The sequence below is a fragment of the Parasteatoda tepidariorum genome, chromosome 7, assembly GCF_982258835.1.
Source record: "Parasteatoda tepidariorum strain Cologne lab strain chromosome 7, Ptep-v5.0, whole genome shotgun sequence".
NCBI lineage: Eukaryota > Metazoa > Arthropoda > Arachnida > Araneae > Theridiidae > Parasteatoda > Parasteatoda tepidariorum.
Window position 1 is genome coordinate 24,393,057 of NC_141761.1, and position 26,377 is coordinate 24,419,433.

Sequence of the window (26,377 nt, forward strand, 5' to 3'; positions counted from 1 at the left end):
ATATGCAATGAGTATATGCTTTGTCTTTCATGTTTTTTTGTGGAATAGTAATTATACTTGCTGTTTTAATTCTAGTCTAATGCTTATATGATTTTAAAATGCCAATCATTTAAAAATAAATTTCCTCTAAATTTTAACAAATTGATGAAAATCGATGCTTAACATTCTTATACCAGTTAGAGTTGAAATAATATATAAAATTATTTTTTGAATCTCAACCACACAAAGAAATTCAAAATAACTGCGCACGCACTTTTTTATTAACCTTTTAACAATTTTCATGCATGACATTATGCAAATAAATTACAGAGATCACAGAATAACATATAACAATATATACACAAACACTCACAGTAATGACGTTGAAATGTCCTTTTCAAAAACACTAATGAAATGTTTTTAAGGCGAAATGGATCACAGAGATTTATATTCTTTCTTTCCTATATTTTAATCATAGAGAATGACAGGAAGCATTCTTTGTTCATAAGCTTTTAGAAAAAAGTTCAAATTATATAAAAATATGAATGTTTTGAGTCTATTTTAAGGAATGTTTCTTTTGTTTCAAACTGTTTCGAAATTTATACGAGGAAGTAATAACCTATAAATTCAGTCCCTTGTGACTTTTTAAAAATTGATATCAATATTAAAGACATGCATTGAAATATTTTTAATTTAAATTAAGAAAATTGCTGAACTGCTTAGTTAAATTATACTTTGTGAAAATTAAGGCTCATTTTAAAATTACGCTCAATTATATTCTTAACTCTATATGTTACCATGTTAATGTATATTACCATGACTATAAAAAATTATTGTGAATTCGTAATTTAAAAAAGTATTATTTTTCAATATAATGATTTAAATGATGAACTGCATTATTAAAATATTCATTCAAATTTTATAATTTTTTTTTATAAATCAAATTTTCTCAGACAGTTAAAATTCGTTCAAACAACTGTAAATTTTTAAGTCCTTTCTTCTGAAATTTGGCAACCAAAAAATTTGAAATATTAAAAGCTATTACCGGAATCGAACACATTTAAAAACTCTTGACTGTAAATAGCTTTGATATATAACATAATTTGGCAATTAATATAACTTTGACCATAATTTGGCAATTAAAAGGTAAATTATTTAAATATAATTTTCGTTTGGATTGATTTCTTTTCTTTAAAAAAAATACAATATATTGCCAGAAAGTCAATAAAAATTAATACTTTTCTTAAAAGCATTTTAATCATGAAGAAATAGTTTGATATGGTAAAGTTTAATTATCCTCTGAAGAGGTTTAATATCGTGGAACCATTCTGAGTTGTAGAGAAGGAACAAATGTAACTAATGCATAAAATATATAGGAAGGAGATGCAATGTATAAATAAGAAGTAGCTCGTAGCTGCTTTTGTCCTGTATCAGAGTCATGTGCAACTTAAAGATGAAGTAGGTATGGTCAGAGGGGGTGAAGTGAATTACAGTTTGCTTTTAACCTCTGCGGAAATACACATGTCGACCGTCACCATGATGATCATAGCCAGACGCGTATGCACCTTGACCATCTCCTTGTCCACCATAATAAGCATGACCACCATCATAACCCCCGAGTGCCTTGTGCCCGGTGTGAACGTGGTGATGTCCCTTAGCTGCTTCTCGGTGTTCTTTGTGTTGATGCGCTGCATCATGTTCTCCGTCATGGTAAACTTTGTGTCCTGCTTTGTGGTGTCCTTCAGCGTGAGCTTGTTCGTGGTGCTTTCCTCCATTGTGTTTGAAAGCATCCCCGGCAGCGTGATGATGTCCTCCCTTCTTGTATCCACCTTCGTGGTGACTATCATGACCTGCTTTTCCAAATTTGTGAAAGTCATGGCCGTGTTTGTTTTCGTCAAAATGTCCTTTGTTTGCTTGGTGCTTCAGCTGTTTTCCTCCGTGATGACTGTAGTCCTTGTGCTCATCGTGGTATTTCTTTTTGTGGTCAGTCTCTCGGTGCTCATCATGGAATGTTTTGTGCTCCCCATATTCCTCTGTAGAAATAAATGCAAAATTAAATAAATGTTAAAGAAAATGAAACAATTTAAAATTAGTTTTTAATAAAATACAGATGAATAAAAGGCCTCTGTTCGCTGCTCGTCAATTTTTCCCAAAACTGTGGGAGAGTTGTTAGTTTTCGAAAAAAAAAATATTAAACAATCACCAAGTTTAAATACTTAATATTTCGTATTTCGTCATTCTTTTCATTAGTTTTGATTTCAGAAATTTTCCTTGTGAACAGAGTAGTTCTTTTTACGACGACGAGAATGAATTGCTTGTGAAAGCTAAAATGTCTTATAAAATTGATCCTGAATTTCATTACGCTGTCATAAAGCAGGTCTCGTAAGTTTGAAGAAGTTATAATTATTGTTATTTTTTTTGTTGCGTTTTTAAGAGAATAACTCGATGAACTTAGCTCGTCTTGATAAGAAATGCATTAAAAATGAATTAGATATTTTTAATCCAATGAAAAACGTAATAAAATCAAAGAAGTATAAACAGTGTCAGTAATAATTATTTTAATATCTGCATTGCTTAGTCACTTGAATGTAAAAAAAAAGAAAAATGTTTTGAAAGCAAACAAATGTGGCATAACAGAGAGAGTTGCCTAACTGTGATTCTAAAATTTGTCTTATTTTTTTTTTTTAATCAAATAAGACATTAAGCAATCTACATAATTTATTGCCATAAAGATTTCTTTGTCCAATCAGAGCTGATTCTGTAATAAAAATATTTTTTACTAACTCTGAAATATGTTCTAAACGTCAAATTCTTTCATGGATTCAATTATTCAAATTTTTTTTTTGTTAAAATATGATATAATTTACTTTTATAAAAATGGAATGTTTTAGACATTTTCGCATTCTGTAAGCGTGTTTACCTATTACGTTGAAAAATAACTTTCCAACCTTAATTTACTAGCATCGTCAATTATGCAGCTTTATGCATTAATACAGCCATAAGGAATTTAACCTTTCAATAAAATCTAAACGAATGTAAACAATTAAATTCATTTATGTTTTGAACTTTGTGCGCAACAATTTATTTTAAATAGTTTTATGGTAAATTGTATATTTTCATGTTTAAGCCGAGGTCGTTGTGTCTGTAAGGGGAATGGGTACCGGTGGATCCATCCTGCCAACAAGAAAAATACCGAAAATGTAACAGAAATAATAAAGGTTTTCTGAAAATAAATATTTGAATCCTATTCACAGTACTTGCAGAAAAATGTCAGTAATAGAGGGAATTGTTAGTGAAATTAATTTCGTTTTCGTTTATTGGCACGCGTCTTGCACATTATTTGTAAGAAAGGTCTCCAACCAACACGGATGATTTATAAAACACATTTCTGTGCTTTTCTTTGGCTTAGATAAGAATTTTGAATGTAGTCACGGTTTTAAGTAATGGCTCTTTATCTGAACAATGGTATACATCACAAGTTTTCAGATAGTTAATTAATAATAATATAATTTCTGTTTTCCAAATATTAGTAAATAAATTTTCAAAATTGATAATTGTTTTTTGAATAACATTTTTATATTAAAGTACATTATATGTTCCAAACAAATTACGTACCTTATTTGATTAGTTTTAAAAACTATATAGTAATTTTTTGATTCAGAATTTAGTACGAAATAATATTTAATTCCATTTGTTAAATATAGGAATATTTATGCTGTTTATCGATCAGGCTTATGATATTTGAGGTGATAAGAATTAATGCAATAAACGAATTAGGATTTTTTTAAATAAATAACTTTATAGAGAGAAATGTAATAAAGTTGGTTTTGATACTTTATAATACAAAGAATGTAGTACCTTTATGGTAGACATTTTTAAATCCATGGCTTTTGTGACCTTTGTCTTTTATAAACTCAGTACCAAGCTTTCCCCCTGCTGCACCATGGCTTCCATGCTTGCTGCTTTCCTCTATGCCTTCTACATGCTGACCTTTCTCTAATTTACCTTTGTGATCGCTGCCATGTTTGTCATAAACCTCGCCTTCTTTCTTGAAACTGTGATGACCACCTTCATCTAAGTGGTCTTCATGGTCTTCGTGTCCTTCCTTTTGGTCTGCACCATGGGCTCCATGCTCATCTTTGTATTTTCGATAGCCTCCTATTAAAAAACAACAACTTTTTAATACAGCTTAATAAACTCATTTATACAGGTATATTTTGTAGGAAAAAGAAATAATGAATACAGTGAGACTGATAATGAAAAGTGATAATGCTTACTGATATAATTTAAGTTTACAATACTTTATAAGATTTGGTTCTAATAAATGATAATTTTCATTTACAATTGTTCTTTTATGAATGATAATTTTTAAGACGTTTGCTGACAATGATCTAACACATCACATTGTTATAATAAAGTAAAAGAACTTATTTTTATGTGAGTAAAAGCTGATTGCTCTAAATATTTTAGCACTGAGAAAACAGCAAAATTTATAAAAATTATTTTTGACAGTGACTGAAACTTTCAACATTTTCTGTAATGGTTTTGGCGCTTATTGTTTTTCCTAAATAAGTTCACGAATCCATAGCATTGCAATATATTTTTGGTTACGAATGGCAATTTATCACACGACAACTTACTTGCAGGTAATCACAAGGTTGTGTTTAATCACGTGGTTGTGCATGGCGTGTTAACATTACTGCTTTGAAGCTTAGGTTTATTATCTCACTGAATTATTTTTTGTATTGGATACTTGCAATCTACATCACGCGTGTGCGTCGAACCTGATTCACTGAGTCACGTGCGATGTCGATTGTCGGTATCTAATTTCGGTATCGAAATGGAATATCACCTTATTATACCTTTTGTTTCAAGAGCTAAAACGTTTTCTGTGTTGGAACTTACAGGACCTTCTGTATCGCATTCTGGAGATTACAATTGGCTTTTATAATTGTTTTTTAAACAGGAATATCACCAATAGTTCTTTTTCTTATTTTGCTGAAAAAGCTAAAATATTTGGGAACGTACTGAAAGTTATCACAAGAGTTTCAAAAACTCGAGAACATGTTTGTGTAATATTAAAAGCCTAACTGATACATTATCTAAACAATTGATTGTAGGTACATTAACAGTTTTCATTAAATATGTAATTCTAAAGCTTAATTTTAAAGCTCAAAAATTAAAAATTAAACATCTGGTTTGTGTTTATAGTATTGAAGTAGTAAAAAAGCATATTTCAAGTTATTAGAGGCATTACTTGCAGTAAGAAAAAAAAAATTCATTAAAATGTACTTACTATCTGATATATTTACATGGAATTTTGTTCCACGTCTGAGATGTTGAGAAACAGAATAAGGACAGGGCGACCGTAATAATTTCCCACACATCTTTGGAAAACAAAAGCAACAATAAATGACGTAACAAAACGTGTAGCATCTAGGTGGGTATGTATTTTTATTACTTATCATATGATTACAAATCTAATGTTTTACCTTGATCGTGATGTTCATGATGTCCATGTGCACCGTGAGCCTTATGTGCTTTCTCGTGTCCTGCTTTGCCTTCATACGCATCTGCATGCTCATAGCTGTGCTCATAGTCTTTCCCTTTTCCACCTATGTATCTCCCAAGATGAGCACCACCTTCTGGTACAAGATCTTCTTCTTCAGCATCTAACTCTTCGCCTTCGTCTTCTTCATCTACTTTCTCTACTACTTCTTTTTTTGCCGCTGCTTTCTTTGGTGGGGCAGATGTGGCAAAAGCAATCAGAGCAAGGCAGCATAAGATGACCTACAGATATTTAAAATAAATCTATAAACTTTGAACTTTGTTTCTGTCTTGAATTACTAAAAAGTACATAAAGTAAAAATATAAACGCATAAACTCTAGTCTGACACTCTAGACAAATCTGGTAGTTTCATACGCGCTTTGAAAGATTGAACCCTTCCTTTATAACTATTGAAGAACTATCTATTCCATAGTGAATCTATAATCTGTTGTAGACAAGCTTCTCTTTCACAAAATTTAAACAAAGTAGGAAAGATCGAAGTGGTTTTCTAGATATCACAGCATATCGAGTGGCACTTAAAAATGATGAATTGAATTATTACGCAGTTGATTACTATCACTAACTTCTCCAGTTATGTAATTGTAGTTAAAGGCGAAATTTTTTTGATCAATATGTAACGTATCAGAGTGCTGATATTATTTATAACTATGCAAAGATGCTTATAAGCATCTTTCTTAAGAAATCCTACTTAGCGATATATACCATCATGCACCTAAATTTAGTCGTATCTTTAAATCTAATAATTTAAAAGATTAGCTCACGTTTCTTTAAATCTAATTTTTTTTAAAAATGTGAGTCATAATTATTTTGAAATATAACGAAATGATATCGAAAATGTAAACTTAAATTCCCCAAAACAATTTTTGCTAAATTAATTACATGCATAAATGGTATGAAATATTTGGTTGTGGTAATAAAGCCTTAGTTTAACTATGAAAACATTAAACTGTGATAATTAAAACAGCAAAAAATATATGACAAATGTCAATATTGAAGATAAAATGAATTTTAAGACTGTTTTTTACAACAGCTGCGTTTGTCACGGATATTATTTTATTCGATGTGTACAGCAAGAAAAATTGTGGCAAAATTACCGTACTCGTATGTTAGAGACATGTCCGGTAAAAAAATTCATAATTCTGGGAATTAAACCAAAATGTTCAGTATTGAAACCATTCATTTCTCAGTCACTCAGTCAATTTCGGTAATGGTTTATCGGAATTTCTTGCTTTCAAAATTATAGTTCTAGTTACATTTAATAAAAATACAAAACTGAAAAGTAGCAACCGAATGAATGATTTTCATACCGTGTTCTAAGGTATTACGATAAAATTACCAAATAGACCTTCAGAACTATTATTTATTTTTACCATTGATTTAGATCAGATCGTCGCCATCAGCTCATTCTGCAGCTTTAGCGCAACATAGATAATTTACTATATGCTACTACAAAAGACACACAACACAAGTTTGAGAAAAAAACTGTAAAATATACATGAGTGTTATAGCGGGATTCGATCCCACTACGTTCACACTGCAGAGCAGTTAGCAATACCGCAACCAAGGTTGTGGAGTCTCCATTTTACATAGTTTTTGGTGAAAAGGCAAGACTGCTTGACCATGGAGTCTCCTGCATAAGTGGGTGTATGGTTGTGTAAAAGTAAATAAATGAATATTATTAAATAGATGAATCTAGGGTTGCTGTGGAATTCGAACTCGCTACCTCCATGCTTTCATTGTAGGATGTTAGGACAGTCTAATGTAATTTAAGTTCCTGAATGATTCAGACTTGTCCAGGCATTTGTATAAGAAATGAAAGCAACTAAAAATAAAGTTAACAAGTGTTTATTAAATAAAATAGCACTTACCAAACTGAACATTTTTGTGTTTTCTCAAATTATAATAGCTCCGTTAAAATTACCAAATTTTACCACATTTAATATCAAACAACGTGGCAATAAAACCATATTTTATTTTTAATTTTACCATAAGTCACTACCAAAGCGATTGGGTAAATATTTCCGCACTTTTTGGTGTTCCTGCATGGCCAGAAAACATGGCAAATATAGCAATATTCAGGTAGTTTTGACCATAAATTTTTTCTCAGTGCGTTTCATTGTGAATTTACGCAAAATTGACTTACAGAATTTCTTTTCTTATTTCTTAGAAACGTCAAATTTAATAATATTGCGTTATAAAAATTAAGGAACCCATCTAATTCAATATCAATAATTTGCTAAAATTTATACGAAGGTACTGAAAATGTTATTTTATAAAATTTTTTTTGTTTCAAATAGGTGTTTCATTGTTTGAAGAATATAAATTATTATGTGTTTAAGATAACGATTCTATAAAATAAAAAAAAATAGATCTTAAAGAAAAATTTCAACTTTCACTAAGAACGAAATGCGAAATGTCAAATAAAAATCCTTATTTAAGAATGTGTTAGTTATACTTAAAACGCTAAATGAAAATATAAATTAAAAAAAAAAATCCATAAACCTCAACATCCTTTTCCTTTTGCGACTGCCAACATTATTCTGATAGTTTTAAAGTTTTTTTTTTTTCGAATTCTTTTCCGGCATTTGTGTACATAGAACTAAATGTTGTAATCAACAAATTAGGCTACTGTAACTAATCCCAGCAGTAGATTAGGCGAAAAACGTGACTAGAAAGATGATCAGTTGAGCGAAGACTCGCATTTTTAAAAAATAAAAATAATAAATAACTTTTTAACTTCTATTTTGTTGCAGGAAGTTTTTTTGTTTCCCGAAGTAAGAAAATCGCTTAAAATGATACTATTTATTTAATACGATATTAAAACATCGTAAAAAAAAATATGGATTTGGAATCGGACTTTTGGAATATATATATATATATATATATATATATATATATATATATATATATATATATATATATATATATATATATATATATATATATATATATATATATATATATATATATATATATATATATATATATATATATATATATATATATATATATATATATATATATATATGTATATATATATATATATATATATTTAAATCTAACTATGTGTGTGAGTGTGTGCGTAGAAAATACGGTAAGATAAATAAGGACAAGAAAAAAAACATAGAATGTTAAAAATATAAAAAAACAAACACTAAAAATCAAACAAAATTAAAAAAAAAAAAAAGTAACGAAGCAATATAATCTTGCCACCACCAGCTCACAGGATTATATCCTCAAAAATCGCGTTTTCTAATAACTCTATTATCATGCAGCCATTTTCATGAAATTTTTATTATTTTTCTTTTTACTCTCCTCTTTAAAATTGTTCTAATTTTTTATTCCTTCCCTCATTTTCTTTTCATTTTTATTTTATAATGGGTCCTATTTATTTCCAGGTTATATGCAGTTAATACAACTTATTAAATCTTGAATCTTAAATTTTTATTTAAACTTTCTCTTTTTCTTTGTTTCAGGTTAATAGTAAAGGAATTACTAAATGCAAACACCACCAAATCTTCCCTACCTTTCGGGAAAGGTTCCAATTAAAATTTTATATGTTTAAGGTTTCAGAACATTTCAAATTTTCATGATCAAACGGGTTGGAAATAAGGGGTAAATTCATTATTTGCACCTCGACTTAAGCATGAACTTGTTTCCCGCCACGAGGAATAGTTATAGTTAAATAATTTTCCGTTCTACATTTCTTTCATTAAAATCTTATAATTGACATCAAAATACTTCGGATCGATAAGAAAATGTTAACAGAATTTTCCCAGTCTTCATTTTTATAATGTTGTCTGATCAACAATTGGATCCTAGTAATCAATAGTGTATCGCTTCTTAAAACCTAACGTTTTTGCAAGTACTTGACACAGCATGCACTAAAGCCCTGGAATTCCTAGCTACGTATCCAGGGCTCTACCTCACATTCAGGGCCGGCTTATGCATGTCGCGGCCCCTAGGCAATGCTCGTTTCGCCACCCCCTACCGTCTTCTAACTTCCTAATATATTTTTTCGCAAACACAACACTTTATTCATAATTACGCTGTTTTTTACTACATAGGTATGTTATCACATTATTCAATAAAAATATTGAATCAAACGAAAAGAATATAAGTAATTAATATATGCATTTAAAAAAAAATCATACAATAAGCTTAAATATTAACTCTTCTAACTTTTTTTGTTACAAAATCGTTCAAGACATCCTGAAAGTTAACCTTTTCCAATACATCATTTTCAATTGCCATTATGGCCAATGAATTTAAACGGTTTTGAGACATAGTTGAACGAAGACAGTTTTTAATTAATTTCAATTTGGAAAAGTTTCGTTCACTAGTGGCGTTTGTAATCATTAGACTTCTATATATTTGCAAAGCTGTCATTACATTCGGGAAAGTTGATTGTGCCATGTTACCAATAATCAGTTTGTAAGACTCTTCGGCAGGCACAATTTTTTTTCCGGCGTCTTCTAATTGCAAGATGAAGTATTTATACTGCACCATTTCGTCTATAAACTCAGGCTCAATGTCCTCGAAATAATGTTCCTTAAACTTTGCGCAAGCCTGTCTAATTTCAGCGTCGGATTTTGTCGAGAAATCTGTTAGAAACCCAAACAGATCATTTAACGAGATCATTCAAACAGATCGACGAAAGAACCAGTACTGCCAACCTTATTTTTACATACTTAGCTTGGCCATAGAATATACACGCCATAGAATATATAGAATATATGGTAGGTACCAGAACAGGAAGTGTGCATTCACAACGTAGAATTTTGCGCGTTTTTCAAGCGTGTTGTGTTAAAAAAGCTGCTCTTGCTGTATAGTCATCTGATTAGTCGGCGTTAAAATTACCGCGATAAAATTGCTTGCGATTATATTACTGCGTTATATATGAACTAACTACGATAATATTAATATCTAATTTGGAATGCGTTCAGAAATGTACTAAAATAGCGTCGAAGTAATGTACAGAGCAAGACAATCGTCATTGAAATTTCGAATTAAATTTTTACTGTTTAAGAAACATTGTCAATTTTTTTCTCTGTAGCACAGGGCCCCTGAACATGGCGGGGCCCCTAGGCAGTTGCCTACAGTGCCTAATGGATAAAACGGCCCTGCTCACACTACCAATAAAAATGTGAATAGCCTGAACTTGAATGTATTGAAGGATGAAAAAAGGTTATTCCGACGGATTCATTGTTAATCGGCGACAAAACACGTGTCAGGATTCCTGGTCAGGCAAAGTGAAATTTGATAATACAACGTCCATTGTTGGTGATTGGTTATAATTTTTTTTCGACAACAATAACGTGCAAGTACAACAACAATTCTTTTCGTTCTTGCAGCATTCAAGTCTTCGAGTTTGGTGGTGGCACGTATTGCAGTTCATATTAAAAAACTGCACTCAAAGTTCTCCGTTCACTACCACAGCATTGTCTGCAGGTTCAACGGTGTGAGGTAATAACACGTGAGATAACACGTTATCTCACACCCTTGAACCTTTTGACCACACTAATAGTTAGTCGTGAAAGCAATATTCTAACCAAGTACAATAAATATTTTAAGTACACTGTTTAACTAGAGAACTACCACATCTTTAATATGTAATCATTTTAAGGGATTCCAGTTATATAATGTAAATTTATTATTTTATTAAGAACTTCCACCATTGTTTCGCAATCAATTTTGTTTCTGTAAGCAGATAGTCACTTTTAAAACGGAATATTATTCAATTAAAAGATCAGAATTTTTTCCCCCTTGTATTAATACAGATTTAGTTTTACAGATTAAGCTTCCGATTCGTTTGAGATAAAATTTAATTAAAGCTAATTGGGGGAGGGGGTAAGCATCTGTTTGTTGTATAATGTTCAACAGATGTACAGGGTATTCAGAACTGTAATTTCGAAATTTCTCTTACCAAAAAGGCTTACTATTTTGAATACATGAAACAGTCGATTAGTACTTAATCAGTTTAATTACTCTCACTGCTTATTATATTATATTATAAAGACTCTTTCTCTGTAAGGACATTTAATGCAGGACAATTTGAAAGACACATAAATATTCTCCCTTTTATTATGCACATATAATTTAAAAATAACAAAAGTAACAACAAAGCTAGTGCAAATCTACATATTTAAATGAATATCAAATGATTATTGCTTTATTAACTCATATAGGTTCATAAAGCTACAATCCTTTCATATTCATTCGAATCTTTTGAGTTACTTTTAAATCATTTTCTTTTGATATATTAAATAGTTATAGCTTTATTATCTAATAGCCAATGCTGTATTAATTATGATTTTATTTCCAATACGAAAAACAGTCATTCGTTTATTATAGATTTATGTAGTAATGAAAACAATTAAGTGAACAACTGAATTCATTGAAGGTTGTTAGTGTTTTGAAAATCAATTCATTATTTTTAAAATACATTTTTCTTAAAATAATAAAGAAAAATGTTTCTATTTTAATACTAAATATACTAATTAATTAAATATATACTAATTTCAAATTTATCGCTTAGGTTCGTTTTTCTTTTAATAAGTGCAATATTAATTATACTGTATTAATGTGCTGTATTAATTATGATTTTATTTCCAATACGAAAAACAGTCATTCGTTTATTAGAGATTTATGTAGTAATGAAAACAATTAAGTGAACAACTGAATTCATTGAAGATTGTTAGTGTTTTGAAAATCAATTCATTATTTTTAAAATACATTTTTCTTAAAATAATAAAGAAAAATGTTTCTTAGGTTCTTAGGTTCGTTTTTCTTTTAATAAGTGCAATATTAATTATGCTGTATTAATGTGCTGTATTAATTATGATTTTATTTCCAACACGAAAAACAGTCATTCGTTTATTATAGATTTATGTAGTAATGAAAACAATTAAGTGAACAACTGAATTCATTAAAGGTTGTAAGTGTTTTGAAAATCAATTCATTATTTTTAAAATACATTTTTCTTAAAATAATAAAGAAAAATGTTTCTATTTTAATACTAAATATACTAATTAATTAAATATATACTAATTTTAAATTTATCGCTTAGGTTCGTTTTTCTTTTAATAAGTGCAATAAATTCTACATTAAAAACTTCTTAAAAGGTGACTGACTGAATTAATACGGAAGTAACTAAAAGAGGTACAAGCAGTCGACTTAAAAACGACATAAAGGGAAAGAAAAATCACATGATTTTTCCGTTTGTCTCTTAGACGTACTTCTTTTAAAATTTCTTTTAGGAAAGTATACTATATAATTAGAAATTACCTAGGAAAAAGTTTCCATTAAAAACAAAATGAAAACATCTTAAATGAGTGATTTAAAAATATGTTTAAAATATAATTCATTTATATATTTTTCTCACAAACGGCGATAAAGAAAGTCTTCATTTCTTTCGAGTTGGCAACAAGGAATTGAAATATCAAGCGTGCGATGAGCATATAAGTCTACAAATTTCTGAATAAAAATTCTGATCTGTCATGGATAACGAAAAGACAAAACAAACGGAGTGATAGGTTGTAAAAAAAAAACGAAAGGTTAAAAACAAATAATTCATACCAACAAAAAGCTTCTACATTATGTTTTTATTGCACTTATTCTGATTCAAAAATAATTTTATTCATTGTTATTGTTTTTCATTGAAAAATGAGTGTCAGTCTTGCTGTTACGCTTTAAAAAAAAAGTAAAAAAAAAAAAAAAAAAATTCGTTCTGGAAGAGTAAGAAATCATTGATCATTTATAAAAGATGTATTTAAAAATGTGTAAGAGATGAGCGTCAAAAAATGCTGTTTTTTTTTTAAAGTAAAATTATTGTTTTGTTTCCGCAAATTTTTCTATTGCAAGTCATTTACTTCAATTTAAAATTTTTAATTTTAATTACTTAGTATTGACTACAAATATAAATTTTTTTAAACAGGAATTAATTTTTAAAATTCTAAAAATTTATTTAATTTTGTAATATTTTAGAACAGACTTAAAATAGATTTAACTTGGTAGCGAGCAAAGCGATCAACCTTCGGGGGGGTAGGGGAACGTTAGCTAAAGAGGATGAAAACACTAGTTGATATAAATAGGTTGAATAATGTAATTATAAGACATATTGTTGTGAGTATGAAGATTTAGAGAAGAGTTTGTATGGCGGTTTTATTGTAGAATATTTAGAAATATTTCTTTAGTATAAAAAAGTTATAATTTTATTCCGTGCTTACACCGACATTGATTAGTCATTATAGCGTATTCTTAATGTGAACTACTTCTTAACATTTGGAATTCATAATATAATTTTTTTTTATATATGCTTAGTTATCCTTTCTTTTTAAGCATTTAAAAGATAAAAGACTATTAGTTTACCTGAATTTAGAAGATATTGTGAATAAATAATGTTAAAATTTGTGATGGTATAATTAATAGAAAAGGTATACTTCTTATAAACGTTAAAATAATAAAATCCCCATTACAAATTATGTAATATTTAAAAATTTCTATATGGGAGGTTTTTTTTTAAAATTGTAAGCTTACTATATGAACTTTTTGAAAAAAGCATGTATGTACTATTTTTCGTAAATCTTACATATTTCAAAAAAGAATTTTACTGTCGAAATTCGATTTAAAAATATCTTGTTAATTATTACTATATTCCTAAAAGTAATAAAATCAAATCTTTTAAATATTAAAATATTTTTTAACTGCTGTTTAATTAAAAGGTTATAAATTATAGGTTCTTTTATAAACTGTAAATATTTAAAAAAAAATGAGATTTGGAATTTTTTATTATTCATCCATTTCTAAACAAATGCTTTGTGAAAAAATATTTTAGCAGAGTATTTTTTTTTGTTTAAAAATTTCCACCACTTCTTTGCTGATGTATTAGCTTATTTTTAATAAAAGTAAAATTTTAAGCACGAATTACTAATTTGTAGAAATGTTTAAAATAATAAAAAGCCGCTTTATTGTTTTTGAGTAATTGTAAATTAGAAAGTGTAAGCATATTTTTAGAAATAAGTAACGACGCAGTAATTTTCTTTTTTCAAACTTATTATTATTGCTTAGTACTTAATTCCAAATTATGAATCTTGATTCTCAATTCTCAATAATTATGCCACATGAAATTACTATTGCTTTAGTTTTCAATAAAATATGAAACATAGTAAAATTTTAATTCTCATTATTTTCTATAACTAAAATTTTAAAAAAAAGTTTTTGTTGCTTTAAAATTTAATTAAAATTGTTTCTTTTTTAAATTTAATACTTTAAGACGTTTAACTTCTTCGATAAATCCCCCATTAGTGTGAAACGCATATTATCAAGATAATAACTTTTACATCATTCAAATGTTAGCTAGAAAATAATATTTTTCGTAATGTAGGAAAAAAAAACGTATTCTTTTAATTATAGATTCTTTCATAAGAAATCATTAAAAAGGGTTAAAAGATACTGTTGAAAAAGTACTGCTGTGAGAAATTTATATGTTTATTTATATGAATGAGAAATTTATATGAATTATGATGAGTATTCCTCATTGTTTAATTTCGAATTAAGAGAAAATCAGGTAAAATTAATTTAGTTAAAGAACACCGTGCATTTACTTGCGTTTGTATTTATAGTTATAATAAATAAGTAAACTGAATAAATCTTTCATATTTGGTAAACTTTACAGATAAAATTATTTTTTAAGCTTTATTTTATGATTTTTAGGAGACGCAAGTTAATATTTATAAGAAATACCGTTTTCTTAGAACACTGTGTTTTGAAATTTTCCAATGAATTATGAAACAATTCTATTGTATTATCAAATAGTTATATATGATATATTTCTGTATTCGATTCGAGAAAAGGTATCCAAATGATCTTAAACATAAAATGCTAGAAGCTTTTACATTTTAACTATAACAAAAACACATTTTAGCTTTTATATTTTAACAATGTCAACAACACATTTTTTCAAACAATATTACCGGAAGAAATATTTTTTTAAAATCAAATTATCAACTAAACTATTAAAAAGCCAAACAATGATCTCTTTTCTACTTTTTATTTAAAGGGCAAAAAGATATGAGGATTAAATTGGTCACAGGAATTATTAATTGTGTAAACAATATGATTTAATTTGGAAGTTAAAAGTCGAAACTTACCAACAAAATTTACTGTTTTTGGCATTTTAAACCAAAAACAGAAGTCAGGAAAAAAACTATTACAAAGCACAATTAATGGTCCTATCTTCAAAGTTCTCATAAAATGTCAGAAAGTCAATGGTTATTCTACTAGATGAAATAATTTTACTTGACAAAACAAATTAATAATGACATAATATTAACTTAGCAGTTTAAAGTCGTCACTTACCAGCAGTGTTTTTGCCATTTTTCACTGGAATATAGAAGTCGCGAGCTGTCAAAAAAAGCCCAACAGAAACTGCTGGCTGGAATTATTCTAAAAACTCAACAGAACAAGAGATGAAAACGAAAAAAAAAAGTGTAAAATCCTGAGCTTCGGTTGCTAATTTGATTTCCTTTGTGCTGCTATGGTATGAATACTGGTTGAACCGGTGTCGACCATGCTTAAATAAGCGAACCACTCTTGCGTGAATAAAAACCTGACGACCGACCTTTTCGAGTTCTTTAAAGACCACGTGTTTCCCGATTCAGTAGTCAACTTGATTAAACTAATTTGCGTGTCGCCTGGGTAAAAAGGGAGCGAAACTGGGAATACCCCCAAAAAAAGTGGAACACTTTAATAAAACAACTTTCACTTGAAAAATAAAAATGATCGCGGAAGAGTGAAGCGAGAGTTATTCCTCAAGGTTAATAATTCATAATTTTACTTCCGACAAAACATAGTTTTAGGATTAAAATATAATTGAGATATTTCCCTAATTATTGATAACCACTATCTGTTTGAGTGAAGTATTTCATATTGTAGCTGGTATAATAGTTTTATTCAATTTTTTCTGATGCCAACTTTCAGGCCATATTTTTGTTTTATAATTCCATCTTCAATTTGTTTCATTCATCAGATAAATCCGAAATAGTTATTTTTCAAATAAATTTTAAAATGGGTTATTTTTAATAATTATTAAATTCACAATTTTGAATAAGATAAAAATGTAATAAATGAAAACAAATTTAGGAAAATAACTCTGAGGAAAAACTATATAAATTTCATCAGAAACTTATTTGCACAAATGAAACCAATGCACAAATGCATGTTTTTTTTTCTAACGTACTAGAGCAATAGGAGTTCCCCTTGAATTGACTTATTTATAAAGCAATTTAAAGAAAGATGTTGCTTTATATTTTAGCTAAAACATTTTATTTGAATAAGTGCAGTTTTTTAAATATTTTGGAAAATGAGTGAGTTTCATTGTGGGCCATTTGACACCAGAATCAAAAGTCACGATTTGGCTAATAAAAAATTATTTATTTAGAAATTAAACAAAAGTTCATTTCTTGAAATATTAAGGGTGCATTTTAAATAATTAATGCTTTTTTAAAAAAAAAAATATCTGAAAATTTTAAAGTTTCTTAAAAATATTAATAATTTTCTGTCGAATAAAAAATTTGTGTTTAATTTTTTAAGAATAATTTTATATTTATTGTTTTTATATTGATTATTTTGATATTGATTATTTTTATATTGGTTATTTCCATATTTTATTTTTTCCAAACTAACTTAATCGTTTTTACTTATCTAGGATCAGAAATAAACTATCAAAGTGACATTAATCCTGAAATCTGAAAAAGAATAATCGCAGCCAATCGCTGCTTCAATGGTTCAAGATCATTATTGAAATCTCACTTAATAAAAAGAAAGGCGAAGATTTTACTTTATAATGTATTAATCAAGTCAGTTTTGACTTATGCTTCAGAGACATGGACTTTAACAAAAAGGGAAGAAAAGTTATTAGCAACCTTCGAAAGGAAGGTTCTACGAACCATCTTTGGTGCTATCCTCGATAACAGCAACTATTCCGAGGAAGGCCCGGGCTCACAAAGGGCTGTCGCGCCAATGCTGCTGCTGATGATGAACTTAATCGCAGATAAATCATCTTATCTAAGCGCAAGTTGATTTAAGATTACAGCGTTGTCGTATCTTCATAGTTTTAATTCCAACTCAGAAGGTTCGGAAACTTTTTAATTATTATTCTAGGGAAATCGAAGAAGGCTGCGAACTTCTTATAAAAAAGTAACTCTTATATGAGTTCGAGAAGAAAATCACTGAAATCTCCCATGGTTAACCAATGGGCAAATTCCATTCCTATTTATGATTTAACGTTGCTGATCTTTTGTGTTAAGAAGAGGGCACTGGAAACAGTGAACGACTATAGCTCAATCAATTAACGCCTGTATTCAAGCCTGGATGACTTTGATCAAAATGGAGTACTCCGTCCCCTGAGCTCTCCTTGCCTAATTAAATGATTCAATTAACAAAAAAATTATTATGATGATTTTATCTGGCGGCAGCTGTATGAAACAATTAATAACATACATCACACTAGGCATTTAAAAGGTGTGTTCTTGTAGTTTCGAAAGCATAAAATAAATAATTATTAAATACATTTTAAAATAAAAATCAACTGACTATGAAGAAAGCGCATTAAACACATTCGAAAAGCATACTCACAAATTTTCTGAATCAATATAATACATATTTTGTTTAAGATTGCATTAACTAAGTGATGCAACTGTAACAGGTGTTTGTTACAGATATAAAAGCTAGAAAATATTCTCAAAGGATTAAATTCATTAAACGCATCATGAATCCTCTGCTAAAATTCTTGTTGATGTCTTTGGGCATTTTATCGTGTCTTGCAAACATTGGTAAGAGTTAATTTAGTTTTCTTTTGAATTAGTTAATTTTCAGTTTTTCCTTTTATATAATAATAATATTTATAGCAATAATGTGTATAATAATAGATAATAATAATAATAATAATATATTTAATAATAGCAGTTAGATACAATGAATTGAAAGTAAATAAAGTAACATAAAAAGGACACGTAATATCACTAACAAATAGTTAATTGATAGTTTGTATTGAATGCAGAATTTAATGATGGTATATGTGGGAGAAATGGTCATTACAGAAACTTAAACGATCTTACATTCTCAATGGAACGACATTAATAGTGCTGTAAACTAAGACGTAAAAAATGCGGTGGTTTTTCTCCTAATAGACCTTTATAGGTTTGACTTTGCTTGCAAAAGTAGGAAGTATGTAATTATATAGATTTATTTGCTTTACTGATTAATCGCAAATATATAGAAGTTAATATTTCGTTAATTTCGAATTTACTTAACTCTAATAATTATACATATCTTCATATTTTTGCTTCAACAAAGTTCTTGAATTCGCCAAAATTAGTTTTATTAGGTGTGAGAGCGCCACACTTAAACGATATCACGTTTTCAGAAAAAACTAATAGTGCTAAAAAAAACTGATTGAAAAATGAAAAGATATACAGTGATGGTATTTCCCTGAGAAGAGCTAATCAAATTGGTAATATGCAATTAAGTGAATTAATTAATCAATGGTATGAGATGCAGAATTCATTTCTTCGTTAATTTCGTATTTAAAGTACTCTTGTAATTACATTTTTCTACATATATATGTTTCATCGAAGTTCTTGTACTTGTAATAATGCTCCCGATTTTTTTTTATCGCAGATAATTTTCAGAATTTTTTTGCATGCGTGCATTATACCTTGCGTTTATCGTACGTTTATTCTGTGCGAATTACATAAAGGAATAATATAAATGGAAATTTGACAAGTACATCGAAGTGTCCAAGTAATGCAGTTATTTTTTTAAGCAAAATGATTTAAACGTTGAATTGGGAAACATTTTTAAGTTAATCCTCATTCGTTTTTATACCATACGTTACTTAGCACTTCAAGTTTTCGACCTGTACACTCTTAAATTGTAGCATTGTTCAGTTTATGATTTCATATTTCAGAAGCAATCAATGTTGAAAAGGAATATGTTACAAATCTGCATTTTCGAGAAAAAAAAGTGTGTAAAAATCAAATATTGATATCAAATACCGAGTAATTTTCTAGACTGCCTGAAGAAGAGAATCCAACAATTTGGAAGCAATTAAGACAATCTCTCCACATTTGACACAGTTTTTTTGGTTTTTCCAGAAATCAAAAATTTGTAACATACTCAACATTGACAGCTTTAATTGTAATTTTATTTGTATTTCATAGTTGTTACTTTTTCTTTTGAGTAAACCTTTTTGTTTGATGCTTTTTTAAAGTTTCAATTTTTCGAGAAAAAAAATGTGTATTTATATTTAACGTTATGAAATAAACTGGACAACTATTGGGAAAATCCTAATCGAAATGCTATAATTTTATTTGAAAAAGTTGAAAAATTTGTATACTCTTAAATCACTAATATGTCAAAAAAAGAAGAAAAATCAAAATTTAAATTTATGAAAGATTAAAAAGAAATTTTGTAATTGTTTTTACCAAATACTAACTTGCTGAATACAGCATTTTAATATACGTCATTGCTAAAATATTGTATGCAGTAGACAAAAATAAACACTCCCGGTTTTTTTGACTATTGGTACCTTGAATCATAAAAAATGGCTGCCACCTTACTATATAAGTTGATAAATTGAACATGGTTTTCATTTGAATAAATAACCACATTATCAAGTTTAGGAATAAACTTAAGCATCAAGTAATCAAGTGGAGGTCTGATTTGCACTATAATGTGGATTAATTTGGTACCGCATTAAAGTTGTAGCTAATTCAAACGTTATTATCTGTTTTAGTGTCGGACTTAGCTACAAAAAAGCTACATTTACAAAAATATAGGTATAAAGCGCTCCAAAAAAAAAGAAATTTAATTTTTAAGCAATTAAAGTTGAAAAATAGTTCTTATGAATTTATTTTTCAATTTTACAACTATTTTCAAAAAGGCACTGATGGGTTAAGAATCGTTTCAAAAGTATCAATGCTTAAAGTGACATTTAATTCATCGTATATGGAGGGAAAAAATCAAAGGAACATTTAGGAGTAAATCGTTTTTCTACGTTCATTTCAGGAATGACTTTAGACACTGGTGACTTATTAGGTGGAGTATTGGGAGGTGGAGGATCATCTGGAGTCGGTGGCTTATTGGGTGGATTATTGGGCTGAGGAAATTCAGGAGGAAATAATCCATTTACTGGAAAGAATGTAAAATGCGGTAAGTATGATTTCTGTAGAGAAAATATAGTCTTAATCTGGTGATTAAGGAAAAAATGGGCAACGTTAACAATTTTCCAAAAATTTAACAAATAAAAGATAATCAGTAAACGTGCCTAAATGGTAGTATGTGCATTTGTTTTGAATTGTACACGAAGAAATTTAAATTATGTAGCAAACAAACAGAGACATAAAGATATTAAGGAAGGTCTACAATTTGCTCGTTTCACCCATACTATTTAGAACTTAGCTAAGATTTAGAAGATGGGTACCCTCACGGTTAAAGGTAAACTGTTCAAAATCTAGGACCCCAGCACACCATTCATGGGCGTTAAATTGGTGTTAGTTCCACTTTTTTTTAATCCTACTGTTATTTGAATTCGCGATCGCAACACTCGAATACGCCATCTGGGAAGAGACCGGTTTCATGCCTTTAGCCCTTCTCCCTTCCCTCTCTTCCTCTTTTCAGTTGTATAGGAATGTACTACGATAATTTCCCTTTTCTTAATATTTTTCCTTTTTATTTAATAAAAATATTTTTTTAAATTTCTATGATACTTTTCTTAAGAACTATGTTTAATGTAGTTTTCAGTTCCATACAGTTTTTCAAGTTAAAAGATTTTAATCTATGTGAAAATCAAGAGAGAAACTAACGTGCTTCCTTCCTCTAGGACTTTCCACACGCTAATGGGGAAAGCATGTGAAGTGTTGCCATAGGAAAAGAGTTCTGCTCTACGCCACCTGCAGCCCATTTCGATCGCCAATATAAGTAAATATTTCCTCCAATAACCTTTTTACGGAGAATTTTAAGTAGTTCTCCACTTTTATTCATATACCGATGTGCCATGTAGTAATTGATTTATGGTATGGAATCAGTAAAAATGTGAGATTTATGCAGTAGAAAATCGGAGGATTTAAAAGGGGTTTTATAAAGCCTCTTAAATGTTTAAGGCTGATTTGTGATTTTAGGGTAAGTGTTAATAAGTATGACTATTAACTAATTAGAGATGCATGCACTTCATTTAGTCTCACTAAGGGCTCAGAATATACGCAAATTGTCTCACTCCCTTTCTCTTTTATAGGTATAATTTCCTTTAATATTTCCTTCGACTCAAAACTGTGAGCCCTTTGATTACTTTTAGGCTGAGCGCTAGCAACTTTTCTTTATTGCAACGTGACCTAGCACATTTTGCACTAGCTTTTGACCACAAACAAATTGCGCTTATTAACTTTCTACATTCCAATTGCCACGTGAATCTTCAAAGATCTCAGCGTTAGCGGGATTGTCTCTTATCACGTGGTGATTAGTAATAGAAAGCTAGAACTCGCAATTTGTGTGTGGTAAAAAACAGGGGCAATACGTAACGCGCAAGATAAAAGTTCCTAGCGCGCAGCCTTATTGTATTTGACTGTCTTCAATAACAATATTTCTTCCTCACTCCATATATCCACATCCGGGATGATATAATAAGAGCAGCCTTTCTAATCTAGATGATTCCAACGAAGAGAACTAATCAAGCACTTATTGACTTATCAGCAGACCTCTGTTTTGTTCTCACACACAAGCAACCTCTACACACGAGATTCGCACTCTTTGATTCAAAGAGCAAATTGAAAGATAAGGCGTTCCACATAATAAATTGCCATAAATCCATCAAATTTTTCCTTCCTTTCCCTCTATCGTCTGCGTGTTTTTCTCCCTCCATCTTTTGGTATCCACTCCACCAAGCCGTTTTATACTTAAAATCAAAATTAATAACACCTATTAAATACTGCCGGAAAAAAATCTGGTGGTATTCGTCAGATGCCTTTAAGGTTGCCCACACGCAAGCTCTTTGTTCCTCAGTGAAACAACATACCCCACCAAAACAAATTGGAAGAAATGTTATATTCCAGGAAAACAAATTGAAAGAAAAGGCTTTCTACATTCTAATTCTTCATAAATTTATCAATTCTTATCTTCCTCTCTGCGGACCCTACGGTTGTTATCCACATCGTCTGAGCTCTTATCTCTGAGAAACCTTTTCTTTCAATTTGTTCCCCTGGAATATAACATTTCTTTCAATTTGTTTTTGTGGGGTATGTTGTTTCACTGAGGAATGAAAAACTTGTGAGCGGGATATCTCAGATTTGTGAGTGAGCAGCCTAATAACGCTAGGAACTTTTCTCCATTTATTAATTAGAGGTAAGATTAGTTGAAGTTTGTAACTACAAGTTGGTTGTGGTTGCCCCCTTTTTACATGGTAAGCGTTACAATGTAAGCAATATGAACTGACAGGTTGCTGAAAAATTAGAAATCAAGAAGCCTTATATTTCAAATTGTTTTCATGATGGCGATATTCAGGCATCAGGCTCATCGCACTGATCAGTATGACTGAAAAGTTAGTTATGATTCAGAATGACGAACAGTTTACAGCACAACGTGCCACTTAGTTCTCACTTTTTTCATGAACTTGAACTTTCATTAATCAACTTGAAGGTTCGTTGAAGTTAGAAGTCTTCTATGCGCAATACTTTAACTACTATTTTAAACAATTACATTGAATTATAAGCCAATATTCTTACTAATAGCTCTGTGATTTTGACTGTAAAGAAGATATTAATACCACTGGTTTTTATCTTGGACAATATTGATTATAATAAGTGGGTTGTAAAACATAACAAAACTGTGAAAAATTTATATCTTAAGCAACATTTATTTACCACATATATTTAAATAATCTTTATGCAAACTTAATTATGTTTGAATACTTTTCATTACAGGTTCAGTAAACGATGGAAGATTAATAGGTGATGTAGTCGTTCTAGGAAAATCTAGAAGATATAGATGTGGATAAATTTGGACTTCAACAAATTACACCATCCAATTAATAAAGCTGTTAAAAAAACTTTTTAATGTATTAATCTTCTTCCAATGTTACATTTCCAATGTTCCAATGTTACATAAACAAATATTGGAAGTTAAACAAATATTTGTTTAACTTCCATTTCAACAACTTTCATTTCTGATATTCTCGAAACCGATTAAACGATTGTTTTGTCCACAATGGAATCTTTGATTTTTTGGATTACTGAAAAGTTAGCAGTAGATTTTATTTTCTATTGATAAGATAGTTATTGATACTCTACTAGGTACACGTGTGTTCAATTAGAATATTTGTGAAGTTATGTTGTCTTCAAAGCGTCATAAATAAGTGAAGTTTGAAGATATTGTTTAAGTGCTTTGGTAGTTGGTTGGATGAAGGAAAAAAAGAGCTTGAGGTGTCTATCCTTTGGCTGGTTCGGAATGATTCCAGTGAATCTAGTGAAATAGTGAGAGATCATCATTTCATGGTATTACACTTACCATTCATTTAAGTTTCAAAGAGGCATGTTAGTAACTGCTTCATTTGCATAAAATTTTTTGTTGATAGTGATATTTATTTTGCAGAAATAATGAGCTCCAATAAATTCTAAAAATTTAAAAATGGATACTAAAAATCAATAAAATCGTGAAAAAAGGTAAATATGTAGGAAAATAAGGTGCGTAGTAAAAATATCATTAAGAAAATGGATCATCTTGAATAATTTTTGATCTAATTATCTTCTCCTTCTAGGACTCACTCTTAAGGGTTTGAGAGGGTGACCTCAAATATGCAGTTTAATAAGTGCAGACGATATATTAAGCTAACGAAATCAGACACAAAAACGTATTTTCTTTAATTAAACATACCTTTTTTTTGATGGATTAGGATTTCTGAGCGCCATAGGAATTCAGTCTCCATGGTTAGGCCAGGAGAGTGATTCTAAGTTTGGACCTCTTTATATTAATTTCACTTTTTGCGTATTTCGCCATATCTCAAAAATTTTTCAAGTGAATTGTAAAAAAAAGTTCTCGACATATAGCGAATTACACAGAAAGTAAATAAGTGGTTTAAGCTTTGCATTGCTTTTCGGACCAATCTATAAAGACCATATTTTACTAATTCAGGTTACCCTCTATATTTTGGGGTTTAGAAATCAGAATTCGTTAAAAAAACGGTAGGTTTATTCAGAGAAAGTATGTTTCTGTGTCTGATTTCATAACTTAAAATATCCTCTGTACTAATTAATTAACATATTTGAAGTCATTCTCTCGAACTCTCAAGAGTGAGTCCTAAATCGTGAAGATCCGATATTTAGATGAAAAGTTATTCAGGGTGGTGCGTTTATTTCTTGTGCGTTGCCCACTATAAAAGCAGGCCACACACTGAGGAGGCAAGCGGCTAGTAAGAGACATACGAGAGGTAGATTACCATATTTTTGCATAAGCAGGCGCACATCATCTTTGCGCATCCAAATGCAAAAGTATAGGAATTCGCTATTTTAATGTCTCTTTCTTTTCGCTTGTCTTTTCAGCGTGTCACCCCAGAATAGCATTAGAGAGAGGAGAGGAGATTACTCAGAGCTTTCCTGTTGAATTTTATTACAATGATCTCTGAATTTTGATCACATTTAACATATATATATTGCAACGTATTGCTGATATTTATTTTGTTCGACTATCTTAATTAGTAATTAAAGAAATGCTGAATAAATAGTTATACGTTGCAATACAGTATAGGAAAAAATTAGGAAACTTCTCCACTGACCAGTGGCTAGTTTTACATTTTTAACAGAGGTTACTTTAGCAAAATTTGAAAGTTTTAAATGGTTAAAAAAATCTGTTGATATTAATAATGAAAAAAATTTCTTTTGAAGCATTTCTCATAATATGGTAGTGTAAGGGTAGTTTTTAAAATAAACTTTTTTATGAAACAATCGTGAAACAAAGTTATTTTTCGAATATAACAAAAGATTCCTAATAATTTCTTATTTATTAAAAAATAAATACTAATAAAATGCTCAATGGAGTGCATTTTTGAAGGGAAAAGAGCTGATAGATGGAGATGGGAAGACAAATTTGTAATTTCCATGTGTTATATTTTGTCAATCTGTGGCAGATGGTGGTCGTTAATTTAATCCAATATTTAACAGATGAGAAAATATTATTCAAGAAAAAAAATTTAAGTACTGAATGATCCAATTATCTTAGTGAATTTAAACCTTATATGTTGACTGTCAGATACTATGCTTCGCCTTTATTTATAGTTCACAAACTTCCAATTATCAAAATCTATAATTACATAACATTTGTTTAAGCTGCTAAGCTTATGTTAAGCATTCATGGCATTCGAATTCCTGTCATTGTACTCTTTTGCCAAAAGATACGTTTTCGTTCCTCGTCAACTTTTCATTGCCAAATGAGCCTTAGATGTTGCCTCAGACACTAAAAGACTGCCACTTGGATCCTTTATCCAAAGAGATTTTAGAAATTAAAAAACTTAGTTAAATAAATAGATGGCGTATACTCATGAGATTTAAGAACGTTTATGTCTAAATCTCCTTTTTTTAGAATATCACTTTTTTTTTAATTCACTCATCTCTTCAATTAATCAAGTTTTTCAGCAAGTTGTGACTTTTTATCGGACTATGTCATGTTTTAAGCAGAAATCTTAAAGAAAATCGTTCATAGAAACACTTGACTTTTCAATATTTAAAAATAAGTGATCCTTCTTACAGTTTGGAACCAATTTCCCAAAATAGCTTATTAAAGTAA

At 29.4% G+C, this 26,377-nt stretch overlaps 1 protein-coding gene and 1 non-coding gene across 2 annotated transcripts; one reads left to right on the forward strand and one right to left on the reverse strand.

Annotated features, from left to right (window-relative positions):
- Positions 1 to 242: 242 nt before the first annotated feature.
- On the reverse strand, positions 243 to 16,130 carry LOC107451531 (uncharacterized). Its single transcript, XM_016067663.5, has 4 exons — positions 15,908 to 16,130; positions 5,472 to 5,769; positions 3,838 to 4,137; positions 243 to 2,012 (listed from the first exon to the last, which is right to left on the reverse strand). The coding sequence occupies exons 1-4, from the start codon at positions 15,923 to 15,925 to the stop codon at positions 1,480 to 1,482; spliced, it is 1,149 nt and encodes a 382-aa protein (XP_015923149.3). The 5' UTR covers positions 15,926 to 16,130; the 3' UTR covers positions 243 to 1,479.
- Positions 16,131 to 18,225: 2,095 nt separating this feature from the next.
- LOC107450809 (uncharacterized) lies at positions 18,226 to 23,795 on the forward strand. Its single transcript, XR_015435404.1, has 3 exons — positions 18,226 to 18,381; positions 20,618 to 20,761; positions 23,524 to 23,795. It is a non-coding gene; the product is annotated as an uncharacterized LOC107450809 (transcript).
- Positions 23,796 to 26,377: the final 2,582 nt, after the last annotated feature.

What these genes read in the sequence shown, in the direction of transcription:
- LOC107451531 (XM_016067663.5), bottom strand. An exon ending in TCATGAACATCACGATCAAG is followed by an intron (nt 4,138 to 5,471) that starts GTAAAACATTAG and finishes GTTTTTTAATAG; the next exon opens with GAGGCTATCGAAAATACAAA. An exon ending in TAAAAATGTCTACCATAAAG is followed by an intron (nt 2,013 to 3,837) that starts GTACTACATTCT and finishes TTATTTCTACAG; the next exon opens with AGGAATATGGGGAGCACAAA.